This window comes from Balaenoptera physalus, assembly GCF_965194825.1.
Source record: "Balaenoptera physalus genome assembly, chromosome: 4".
Classification (NCBI taxonomy): domain Eukaryota; kingdom Metazoa; phylum Chordata; class Mammalia; order Artiodactyla; family Balaenopteridae; genus Balaenoptera; species Balaenoptera physalus.
In genome coordinates, this window is record NC_138891.1 from 79,067,954 (window position 1) to 79,081,612 (window position 13,659).

General features: G+C 38.3%; 1 protein-coding gene across 7 annotated transcripts in view; it reads left to right on the forward strand.

The window, feature by feature from the left end:
- POLQ (DNA polymerase theta) overlaps positions 1–13,659 on the forward strand; it is a 117,353-nt gene that overhangs the window by 11,167 nt on the left and 92,527 nt on the right. For all 7 annotated transcript variants that reach the window (XR_014262871.1, XR_014262872.1, XM_082459383.1 and 4 more), the window contains one exon: positions 12,587–12,806. Coding sequence is in view for 5 of the 7 variants with exons in the window: in XM_082459383.1 (XP_082315509.1) it covers positions 12,587–12,806 (220 nt within the window). In the remaining 2 variants the exon portion in view is untranslated. The remainder of the gene's footprint in view (positions 1–12,586; positions 12,807–13,659) is intronic.

The window sequence follows — 13,659 nt, forward strand, 5'->3', positions numbered from 1 at the left end:
TCCTGGACCAGGGCTCGAACCTGTGTCCCCTGCATTGGCAGGCAGATTCTGAACCACTGGGCCACCAGGGAAGCCCTATATAAATTTTAAAATTTTTCTCTGAGAGTTTTTAAGAGATCCTTTTCTTCCTTAGTATTGTGAAATTTCACTGATGTGTCTTAGTGTTGGTCTATTTTCTAACATTGTGCTGGGTACTCAGTAGTTGCCTTCAATCTAAGAGCTCTTGTCTTTCAGTTTAGGGAGATTTTTAACACATCTCTTGCAGTATGTGGGAAAACATGCAGATAATCATCTATATCCCAAATTAGTAGGGATATAGAAGATATGACTAATACAATTAGCAAATTTGACCTAATGGATGTATGTAGAATATTTGCCAAATAAGAGCTGTGTATATATTCTTTTCAGTTACATATGAAACATTTACAAAAAAAACCCCCTACCATATGCTAGGCCATAAAACAACATATTTAAAGGATTTAACTCATTTAAAATATATTCTTTGACAGCAGTGGAATTAAGCGAGAAATAAGTATAAGAAAAACATAACTAAAAGATGCCCACGTGTTTAAAAATTAATAAATAATTTTGACCCCGTTTGGGGTGAAAAAATAATCACAGTAGAAACAGGAAGATAGTTTGGAATGAAAGTATAATAAAAATATTTCCTAATGAAATTATGAAATGCAGCTAGAGTTGTTTTTAAAGGGAAATTGATAGTATACAGTGTGTATATTATTAAAGAGGAGAGACTGGAAAATTAATGACTTATTCATCTCTAGAACTTAGAAAAGAATAGTAAAATAATGCCACAGAGAGTGGAAGGAAAAATAATAAAGACAAGAACAAAAATTAATGAAAGGGGAAAGTCATTATCCTGAACATTAAAAAAAATTCTACAAGCCAATGAGGAAAAATACAATCTAATGTATCAATGAGTAAGGAACTTGAACAGACATTTATAAGAGGGTATCCAAATGGTGTCTAAACATGAAATGGTGCTTAATCTCATTAATAATCAAGGAAATGTAAATTACCTCTTCAAAGAGATATTACCACACACTGTCCAAAATACCTAACAGATTGACAATACTAAGTGGTGACAAAGATGTGGAACAGTAAGGAAGTCCTAGCCACAGCAATCAGACAAGAAAAAAAAATAAAAGGAATCCAAATTGGAAAGGAAGAAGTAAATCTGCCGCTGTTTGCAGGTGACATGATAACTATACACAGAAAATCCTAAAGACACCACCAAAATACTAGAACTCATCAATGAACTATGTAAAGTTGTAGGATACAAAATTAATATATAGAAATCTGTTGTATTTCTGTACACTAACATGAATTATCAGAGAAATTAAGAAAACAATCCTATTTATAATTGCATCAAAAAGAATAAAAATTCTAGGAATAAGTCTAACTAAGGAGGTAGAAGACCAATGCAATCCCTATCAAATTACCAATGGCATTTTTTGCAGACCTAGAGCAAAAAATCTTAAAATTTGTATGGAAACACAAAAGACCCAGAATAGCCAAAGCAATCTTGAGAAAGAAAAATGGAGCTGGAGGAATCAGGCTCCCTGACTTCAGAGTATACTATAAAGCTTTGTTCCAGTACCATACTGAAATCAAAACAGTATGGTACTGGCACAAAGACAGACTTATAGATCAATGGAACAGTATAGAAAGCCCAGAAATAAACCCATGCACCTATGGTCAATTAATCTACGACAAAGGCAGCAAGAGTATACAATGGAGAAAAGACTGTTTCTTTAATAAGTGGCACTGAGAAAACTGGACTGCTACATGTAAAAGAATGAAATTAGAATACTACGTAACACCATACACAAAAATAAACTCAAAATGGATTAAAGACCTAAATGTAAGACCAGATGCTATAGACTTCCTAGGGGAAAACATAGGCAGAACAGTCTTTGACATAAATTGCAGCAAGATCTTTTTGGATCCACCTCCCAGAGTAATTAAAATGAAAACAGAAATTAACAAATGGGACCTAATTAAACTTAAAAGCTTTTGCATAGCAAAGGAAACCATAAACAAAATGAAAAGACAACTCATAGAATAGGAGAAAATATTTGCAAACAAAGTGACCGACATGGGTTTAATCTCCAAAATAGACAAACAGCTCATGCAGCCCAATATCATAAAAACAAACAACCCAATAAAAAATGAGCAGAAGATCTAAATAGACATTTCTCCAAAGAAGAATACAGATGGCCAAAAAACACATGAAAAGATGCTCAACATCGCTAATTATTAGAGAAATGCAAATCAAAACTACAATGATGTATCACTTCACACAGAATCACCATCATTAAAAAGTCTACAAACTATAAATGCTGGAGAGGGTGTGGAGAAAAGGGAACCCTCCTACACTGTTGGTGGGAATGTATATTGGTACAGCTTCTATGTGAAGAGTATGGAGGTTCCTTAAACTAAAAAGAGAACTATCATATGACCCAGCAATCCCTGGCCATATACCCGGAGAAAACCATAATTTGAAAAGATACATGCACCCCAATGTTCACTGCAGCACTAATTACAATAGCCAGGACATGGAAGCAACCTAAATGTCCATCAACAGAGGAATGGATAAAGAAGATGTGGTACATATATACAATGGAATATTACTCAGCCATAAAAAAGAACAAAATAATGCCATTTGCAGCAACATGGATGGACCTAGAGATTGTCATAAGGAGTGAAGTAAGTCAGACACAGAAAGACAGGTATCATATGATATCACTTATATGTGGAATCTAATAAAAGTGATATAAATGAACTTACTTACAAAACAGAAACAGACTCACAGATCTTGAAATCAAACTTATGGTTACCATAGGGGAAATGTGGGGGGAAGTGATAAATTAGGAGATTGGGATTAACCTATACATACTACCATATATAAAATAGGTAACTAACAAGGCTGTACTGTATAGCACAGGGAACTCTACTCAATACTCTGTAATTACCTATTACTGGAAAAGAATCTGAAAAAGAATAGATAAATGTATATGTATAACTGAATCACTTTGCTGTACACCTGAAACTAAAACAACATTGTAAATCAACTATACTCCAATATTAAAAAAAAAAAAAATCCTAGGAATAAGTCTAACTAAGGAGGTAGAAGACCTGTACTCAGAAAACTATAAGACACTGATGAAAGAAATTGAAGACAACACAAACAGATGGAAAGCTATACTATGCTTCATGGATTGGAAAAATAAATATTGTTAAAATGACCATACTACACAAGGCAAGTTACACAATCAGTGCAATCCCTTCCAAAATACCAATGGCATTTTTCACAGAACTAGAATGAAAAATTCTAAAATTTGTATGGAAACACATAAGATCCTGAATAGCCAAAACAGTCTGGAGAAAGGATAACAAAGCTGGAGACATCACACTCCGTGACTTCAGACTATACTGCAAAGCTACAGTAATCAAAACAGTATGGTACTGGCATAAAAACAGACACATAAATCAATGAAACAGATTAGAAAGCCCAGAAATGAGCCCACACTTTAATGGGCAATTAATCTATGACAAAGGAGGCAAGAATATACAACAATGGTGAAAAGACAGCCTTTTCAATAAATGGTGTTGGTAAAACTGGACTACTGTCTCACAGCATGCACAAAAATAAATTCAAAATGGATTAAAGATTTAAATCAAGACCTAAAACCATAAAACTTCTAGAAGAAAGCATAGGTAGTATGCTCTTTGATGTTGCTCTTAGTAATATTTTTAGGATATGTCTCCTCAGGCAAGGGAAACAAAAGTAAAAATAAACAAATGGGACTATATCAAACTAAAAGGTTTCTGCACAGCAAAGGAAACTTTCAACAAAATGAAAAGGCTGCGTACTGAATGGGAGAAGATCTTTGCAAATGATGTATTCAGTAAGGGGTTAATATCTAAAATATATGAAGAATTCATATAACTCAACATCAGAAAAAAATCCAATTAAGAAATGGGCAGAGGATCTGAATAGACATTTTTCCAAAGAAGACATACAGATGGCCAACAGGCATATGAAAAGATGCTCAACGTCACTAATCATCAGTGAAATACAAATCAAAACCACAGTGAGATATCACCTCACACTTGTCAGAATGGCTGTTATCAAAAAAGACAGCAAATAACAAGTGTTGGCAAGGATATGGAGAAAAGAGAACCCTTGTGCACTTTCGGTGGGAATATAAACTGCTGCAGCCACTATGGAAAACAGTATGGCAATTCCTCAAAAAATTAAAAGTAGAACTGCCATATGATCAAGCAGTTCTACCCCTGGGTATTTATCTGAAGTAAAACAAAAACACTAATTTGAAAAAGATTTATGCACCCCTAGGTTTAATGCAACATTATTTACAATAGCTAAGATATGGAAGCAACCAAGTGCCCATCAATAGATGAATGGATAAAGAAAACATGGTGTATTTATATACAATGGAATATTATTCAACCATAAGAAAGAAGGAAATCCTGCTGTTTGCAACAACATGGATGGACTTAGAGTGTATGATGCTAAGTGAAATAACAGAGACAGAGAAAGACAAATACTTTATGATTTCACTTACATGTGGAATCTAAAAATACAGAACAGATGGTTGCTAGAAGGATGGGGGTTGTGGGGAGGAAAGAAATAGGTGAGGAAGACTGAGGTATAAACTTCAGTTGCAAAATAAATGAGTCATGGATATGAAGTGTACAATGTGGGGAATATAGTTAATAACTAATAGCTTTGTATGATGACATATTGTAACAAGACTTATCATGCTGATCATTTTGAAATGTATAGAAATATTGAATCACTGTGTTGTGTAACAGAAACTAACAGTGTTGTAGGTCAATTATACTTCAAAAATGAACAAACTCGTAGAAAAAGAGATCAGATTTGTGGGTTACCAGAGGCAGAGTTGGGGAGAGAAGGAGCTGAATGAAGGTAGACAAAGGAACAAACTTCCTGTTATAAGATAACTAAGTACTAGGGATGTAATGTACAACATGATAAATATAATTAACACTGCTGTATGTTCTATATAAAAGTCATTGAGAGTAAATCCTAAGAGTTCTCATCACAAGGAAAAAACATTTTTCTGTTTTTTTAATGTTGTATCTATATGAGATAATGGATGTTCCCAAAACTTATTGTGATAATCTTTTCATGATGTAAGTCAAATCATTATGCCGTACACCTTAAACTTATACAGTGCTATGTGTCAATTATATCTCAATAAAACTGGGAAAAAACACACATGGATTGCAGGGGTGTAACTCTGGTACAGTCTCTTTGGAAAACAGTTGGACATTATCTAATAAAATTGAAGATAGACAGAGGCTCGGCGCCGAGCAGCACTCTCCAGCCCGAGAGGCTTGTCTGCTCACCCGCCGGGGCGGGCGGGGCTGGGAGCTGAGGCTCCGGTTTCGGTTTCGGTTGGATCGCAGGGAGAGGACTGGGGCTGGCAGCGTGAACACAGCCTGAAGGGATTAGCGCACAACAGCTGGCTGGGAGGGAGACCGGGAAAAAGTCTGCAGCTGCCGAAGAGGCAAGGGACTTTTTCTTGCCTCTTTGTTTCGCGGCGCGCAAGGAGAGGGGATTCAGAGTGCCGCCTAAACGAACTCCAGAGAAGGGCGCGAGCCGCGGCGATCACCGCAGACCCCACAGCAACAGGGGCGCAGAGAAAAAAAAACGGAGAGACTCCCGCACAGAGGCTCGGCGCGGAGCAGCACTCACCAGCCCGAGAGGCTTGTCTGCTCGGCGGGCGGGGCTGGGAGCTGAGGCTCGGGTTTCGGTTTCGGTTGGATCGCAGGGAGAGGACTGGGGCTGGCGGCGTGAACACAGCCTGAAGGGGTTAGCGCACCACAGCTGGCTGGTAGGGAGTCCGGGAAAAAGTCTGCAGCTGCCGAAGAGGCAAGAGACTTTTTCTTGCCTCTTTGTTTCGCGGCGCGCAAGGAGAGGGGATTCAGAGTGCCGCCTAAACGAACTCCAGAGAAAGGCGTGAGCCGCGGCGATCAGCACGGACCCCAGAGACGGGCGTGAGACGCTGGGGCTGCTGCTGCCGCCTCCAAAAAGCCTGTGTGTGAGCACAAGTCACTCTCCACATCGCCCCTCCCGGGAGCCTGTGCAGCCCGCCACTGCCAGGGTCCCGTGATCCGGGGACAAGTTCCCCGGGAGAACGCACTGCCCGCCTCAGGCTGGTGCAACGTCACGCCGGCCTCGGCCGCCGCAGGCTCACCCCGGCTCCTCTGTACACCTCCCTACCCGCGGCCTGAGTGAGCCAGAGCCCCCGAAGCAGCTGCTCCTTTAACCCCGTCCTGTCTGTGCGGGGAATAGACGCCCTCAGGCGACCTACACGCAGAGGCGGGTCCAAATCCAAAGCTGAACCCCAGGAACTGTGCGAACAGGGAAGATAAGGGGAAATCTCTCCCAGCAACCTTAGAAGCAGCGGATTAAAACTCCACAAACAACTTGATGTGCCTGCATCTGGTGAATACCTGAATAGACAACGAATCATCCCAAATTCAGGAGGTGGACTTTGGGAGCAGGATATATTAATTTTTCCCCTTTTCCTTTATTTGTGAGTGTATATGTATATGCTTCTGGGTGCGATTTTGTCTGTATAGCTTTGCTTTACAATAGCTTTATTTTACTTCACTATATTATAGCCTCTTTCTTTCTTTCTTTCTTTCTTTCTATTTTTTCTCCCTTCTACTCTGAGCCGTGTGGACGAAAGGCTCTTGGTGCTCCAGCCAGGCATCAGGGCCGTGCCTCTGAGGTGGGAGAGCCAACTTCAGGACACTGGTCCACAAGAGACCTCCCAGCTTCACGTAATACCAAAAGGCAAAAATCTCTCAGAGATCTCCATCTCAACATCAAGACCCAGCTTCACTCAACGACCAACAAGCTACAGTGCTGGACACCCTATGCCAAACAACTAGCAAAACAGGAACACAGCCCCATCCATTAGCAGAGAGGCTGCCTAAAATCATAATAAGGCCACAGACACCCCAAAATACACCACCAGACGTGGACGTGCCCACCAGAAAGACAAGAGCCAACCTCATCCACCAGAGCTCAGGCACTAGTTCCCTCCACCAGGAAGCCTACACAACCCACTGAACCAACCTTAGCCACTGGGGACAGATACCAAAAACAACAGGAACTACGAACCTGCAGCCTGTGAAAAGGAGACCCCAAACACAGTAAGATAAGCAAAATGAGACGACAGAAAAACACACAGCAGATGAAGGAGCAGGGTCAGAACATACCAGACTTAACAAATGAAGAGGAAATAGGTAGTCTACCTGAAAAAGAATTCAGAATAATGATAGTAAGGATGATCCAAAATCTTGGAAATAGAATAGACAAAATGCAAGAAACATTTAACAAGGACGTAGAAGAACTAAAGAGGAACCAAGCAATGATGAAAACCACAATAAATGAAATTAAAAATACTCTAGATGGGATCAATAGCAGAATAACTGAGGCAGAAGAAAGGATAAGTGACCTGGAAGATAAAATGGTGGAAATAACTACTGCAGAGCAGGATAAAGAAAAAAGAATGAAAAGAACTGAGGACAGTCTCAGAGACCTCTGGGACAACATTAAACGTGCCAACATTCGAATTATAGGGGTCCCAGAAGAAGAAGAGAAAAAGAAAGGGACTGAGAAGATATTTGAAGAGATTATAGTTGAAAACTTCCCTAATATGGGAAAGGAAATAGTTAATCAAGTCCTGGAAGCACAGAGAGTCCCATACAGGATAAACCCAAGGAGAAACACACCAAGACACATATTAATCAAACTGTCAAAAATTAAATATAAGGAAAACATATTAAAGGCAGCAAGGGAAAAAAAACAAATAACACACAAGGGAATCCCCATAAGGTTAACATCTGATCTTTCAGCAGAAACTCTGCAAGCCAGAAGGGAGTGGCAGGATATACTTAAAGTGATGAAGGAGAAAAACCTGCAACCAAGATTACACTACCCAGCAAGGATCTCATTCAGATTCGATGGAGAAATTAAAACCTTTACAGACAAGCAAAAGCTGAGAGAGTTCAGCACCACCAAACCAGCTTTACAACAAATGCTAAAGGAACTTCTCTAGGCAAGAAACACAAGAGAAGGAAAACACCTACAATAACAAACCCAAAACATTTAAGAAAATGGGAATAGGAACATACATATCGATAATTACCTTGAATGTAAATGGATTAAATGCTCCCACCAAAAGACACAGGCTGGCTGAATGGATACAAAAACAAGACCCATATATATGCTGTCTACAAGAGACCCACTTCAGACCTAGAGACACATATAGACTGAAAGTGAGGGGATGGAAAAAGATATTCCATGCAAATGGAAATCAAAAGAAAGCTGGAGTAGCAATTCTCATATCAGACAAAATAGACTTTAAAATAAAGACTATTACAAGAGACAAAGAAGGACACTATATAATGATCAAGGGATCGATACAAGAGGAAGGTATAACAATTGTAAATATTTATGCACCCAACATAGGAGCACCTCAATACATAAGGCAAATACTAACAGCCATAAAAGGGGACATCGACAGCAACACAATCATAGTAGGGGACTTTAACACCCCACTCTCACCAATGGACAGATCATCCAAAATGAAAATAAATAAGGAAACACAAGCTTTAAATGATACATTAAACAAGATAGACTTAATTGATATTTATAGGACATTCCATCCAAAAACAACAGAATACACATTTTTCTCAAGTGCTCATGGAACATTCTCCAGGATAGATCATATCTTGGGTCACAAATCAAGCCTTGGTAAATTTAAGAAAATTGAAATAGTATCAAGTATCTTTTCCGACCACAACGCTATGAGACTAGATATCAATTACAGGAAAAGATCTGTAAAAAATACAAACACATGGAGGCTACACAATACATTACTTAATAACGAAGTGATCACTGAAGAAATCAAAGGGGAAATCAAAAAATACCTAGAAACAAATGACAATGGAGATACGACGACCCAAAACCTATGGGACGCAGCAAAAGCAGTGCTAAGAGGGAAGTTTATAGCAATACAAGCCTACCTCAAGAAACAGGAAACATCTCGAATAAACAACCTAACCTTGCACCTAAAGCAATTAGAGAAAGAAGAACAAAAAAACCCCAAAGCCAGCAGAAGGAAAGAAATTATAAAGATCAGGTCAGAAATAAATGAAAAAGAAATGAAGGAAACAATAGCAAAAATCAATGAAACTAAAAGCTGGTTCTTTGAGAAGATAAACAAAATTGATAAACCATTAGCCAGACTCATCAAGAGAAAAAGGGAGAAGACTCAGATCAATAGAATTAGAAATGAAAAAGGAGAAGTAACCACTGACACTGCAGAAATACAAAAGATCATGAGAGATTACTACAAGCAACTCTATGCCAATAAAATGGACAACCTGGAAGAAATGGACAGATTCTTAGAAAGGCACAAACTGCCGAGACTGAACCAGGAAGAAATAGAAAATATGAACAGACCAATCACAAGCACTGAAATTGAAACTGTGATTAAAAACCTTCCAACAAACAAAAGCCCAGGACCAGATGGCTTCACAGGTGAATTCTATCAAACATTTAGAGAAGAGCTAACACCTATCCTTCTCAAACTCTTCCAAAATATTGCAGAGGGAGGAACACTCCCAAACTCATTCTACGAGGCCACCATCACCCTGATACCAAAACCAGACAAAGATGTCACAAAGAAAGAAAACTACAGGCCAATATCACTGATGAACATAGATGCAAAAATCCTCAACAAAATACTAGCAAACAGAATCCAACAGCACATTAAAAGGATCATACACCATGATCAAGTGGGGTTTATCCCAGGAATGCAAGGATTCTTCAATATACGCAAATCAATCAATGTGATACATCATATTAACAAACTGAAGGAGAAAAACCATATGATCATCTCAATAGATGCAGAGAAAGCTTTCGACAAAATTCAACACCCATTTATGATAAAAGCCCTGCAGAAAGTAGGCATAGAGGGAACTTTCCTCAACATAATAAAGGCCATATATGACAAACCCACAGCCAACATTGTCCTCAATGGTGAAAAACTGAAACCATTTCCACTAAGATCAGGAACAAGACAAGGTTGCCCACTCTCACCACTATTATTCAACATAGTTTTGGAAGTGTTAGCCACAGCAATCAGAGAAGACAAAGAAATAAAAGGAATCCAAATCGGAAAAGAAGAAGTAAAGCTGTCACTATTTGCAGATGACATGATACTATACATAGAGAATCCTAAAGATGCTACCAGAAAACTCCTAGAGCTAATCAATGAATTTGGTAAAGTAGCAGGATACAAAATTAATGCACAGAAATCTCTTGCATTTCTATACACTAATGACGAAAAATCTGAAAGTGAAATTAAGAAAACACTCCCATTTACCATTGCAACAAAAAGAATAAAATATCTAGGAATAAACCTACCTAAGGAGACAAAAGACCTGTATGCAGAAAATTATAAGACACTGATGAAAGAAATTAAAGATGATACAAATAGATGGAGAGATATACCATGTTCCTGGATTGGAAGAATCAACATTGTGAAAATGACTCTACTACCCAAAGCAATCTACAGATTCAATGCAATCCCTATCAAACTACCACTGGCATTTTTCACAGAACTAGAACAAAAAATTTCACAATTTGTATGGAAACACAAAAGACCCCGAATAGCCAAAGCAATCTTGAGAACGAAAAATGGAGCTGGGGGAATCAGGCTCCCTGACTTCAGACTATATTACAAAGCTTCAGTAATCAAGACAGTTTGGTACTGGCACAAAAACAGAAATATAGATCAATGGAACAGGATAGAAAGCCCAGAGATAAACCCACACACATATGGGCACCTTATTTTTGATAAAGGAGGCAAGCATATACAGTGGAGAAAAGACAGCCTCTTCAATAAGTGGTGCTGGGAAAATTGGACAGGTACATGTAAAAGTATGAAAATAGAACACTCCCTGACACCATGCACAAAAATAAACTCAAAATGGATTAAAGACCTAAGTGTAAGGGCAGACACTATCAAACTCTTAGAGGAAAACATAGGCAGAACACTCTATGACATACATCACAGCAAGATTCTTTTTGACCCAGCTCCCAGAGAAATGGAAATAAGAACACAAATAAACAAATGGGACCTAATGAAACTTAAAAGCTTTTGCACAGCAAAGGAAACCATAAACAAGACCAAAAGACAACCATCAGAATGGGAGAAAATATTTGCAAATGAAGCAACTGACAAAGGATTAATCTCCAAGATTTACAAGCAGCTCATTCAGCTCAATAACAAAAAAACGAACAACCCAATCCAAAAATGGGCCGAAGACCTAAATAGACATTTCTCCAAAGAAGATATACAGATGGCCTACAGACACATGAAAGAATGCTCAACATCATTAATCATTAGAGAAATGCAAATCAAAACTACAATGAGATATCATCTCACACCGGTCAGAATGGCCATCATCAAAAAATCTAGAAACAATAAATGCTGGAGAGGGTGTGGAGGAAAGGGAACACTCTTGCACTGTTGGTGGGAATGTAAATTGATACAGCCACTATGGAGAACAGTATGGAGGTTCCTTAAAAAACTACAAATAGAACCACCATACGACCCAGCAATCCCACTACTGGGCATATACCCTGAGAAAACCATAGGTCAAAAAGAGTCATGTACCAAAATGTTCATTGCAGCTCTATTTACAATAGCCAGGACATGGAAGCAATCTAAATGTCCATCGACAGATGAATGGATAAAGAAGATGTGGCACATATATACAATGGAATATTACTCAGCCATAAAAAGAAATGAAATGGAGGTATTTGTAATGAGGTGGATGGAGTTAGAGTCTGTCATACAGAGTGAAGTAAGTCAGAAAGAGAAAAACAAATACAGTATGCTAACACATATATACGGAATCTAAGGGGAAAAAAAAAAAAAAAAAAAAAGGCCATGAAGAACCTAGTGGCAAGACGGGAATAAAGACACAGACCTACTAGAGAATGGACTTGAGGATATGGGGAGGGGGTGGGGTGAGATGTGACAGGGTAAGAGAGTGTCATGGACATATATACACTACCAAATGTAAAATAGATAACTAGTGGGAAGCAGCCGCATAGCACAGGGAGATCAGCTCGGTGCTTTGTGACCATATAGAGGGATGGGATGGGGAGGGTGGGAGGGAGGGAGATGCAAGAGGGAAGAGAAATGGGAACATATTGTATATGTATAACTGATTCACTTTGTTATAAAGCAGAAGCTAACACACCATTGTAAGGCAATTATACTTCAATAAAGATGTTAAAAAAAAAAAAAAAAAAAAAAAAAAAAAAAATTGAAGATAATATAAGACCCAGCAATTTTACTCCTAGGTGTATACCTGAAGAAATTTATACACATATATACCAAAGGACACGACCAAGAATATTGTTAGCACTATTTGTAATTAGTACTGTGTGTCTTTTAGCATCATTTTCATTTGTTTTTCACAGCCAGGCATATTTAGCCAGTCCTCTGTCTAATGCCGTGCAGATTGTTGGCATGAGTGCTACTCTCCCAAATTTGGAGCTTGTGGCTTCCTGGTTGAATGCTGAACTCTACCACACTGACTTTCGCCCTGTACCACTGCTGGAATCAGTAAAAATTGGCAATTCTATTTATGACTCTTCATTGAAGCCTGTGAGGGAATTTCAACCCATGCTGCAAGTAAAGGTAAGTCATTATTTTTATATAATTACCACCAGTACTTTTGTGTTTGATTGCATTTTCTCACAAGTTAACAGTTTTTGAGTTAAGTAAAGTAGGGGGTTGCAAAGTAGTTGAATATGCATTATATATGCATTAGAAGGATTCCTAATGTTAAGCTAACTGGTTTCATATTAAAGAATTGGTGGTGTTGGTGAGAGAGGAAATGTAGCTGTGTCTTAAATTTAAATATTATCATTTCCTGTAAGTGTAAGTATAAAATTTTGTAGATTTTTCTTTTTAACTAGGAAAAAGATTTTCTTATGGCTTTGTTTACACTAAACACTAATGTGGAAAATTGACCTTTTGTTTAATGATATAGGTATAATAGAGTAGAGTGGAAAAATCATGTTTTGGAGTCAGAAAGACCTACTTCTGATACTTCATAGGGATACTTGATATGGCTATGATATTAGTTGAATCACATAACTTCTCTGAATGTAGTGTCTTCATCTATAAAATGGGATATAATACTTGTCTTTAGTATTGTAAGAATGAAATTTGATTTAAAAAAATTGCCTAGCACCTAGAAAGGGCCTGAGAAATATCCCCTCCCCACACCCCTAAATACACTTTAAAACGTTTAGTTCACAGTATTTTTCTAAGCCTGATTCTTCAGTCCTGAGGTTAAAGGACTGACTCATGATCTGTGCTGCGAGGGATCTGTTTTTATGCCGAGCGGTGCCTCTGAGTACTAAAAAAGTTAAGGGTAAGTTTAGAACTAGGAATAGGACTAAATTCATGTGTTTTAGTATCCTCATAGGTATGCATTTGTAGCTTCTGTATGCCTGGTATGGAATCTTATTTAGTTGCTTCGATC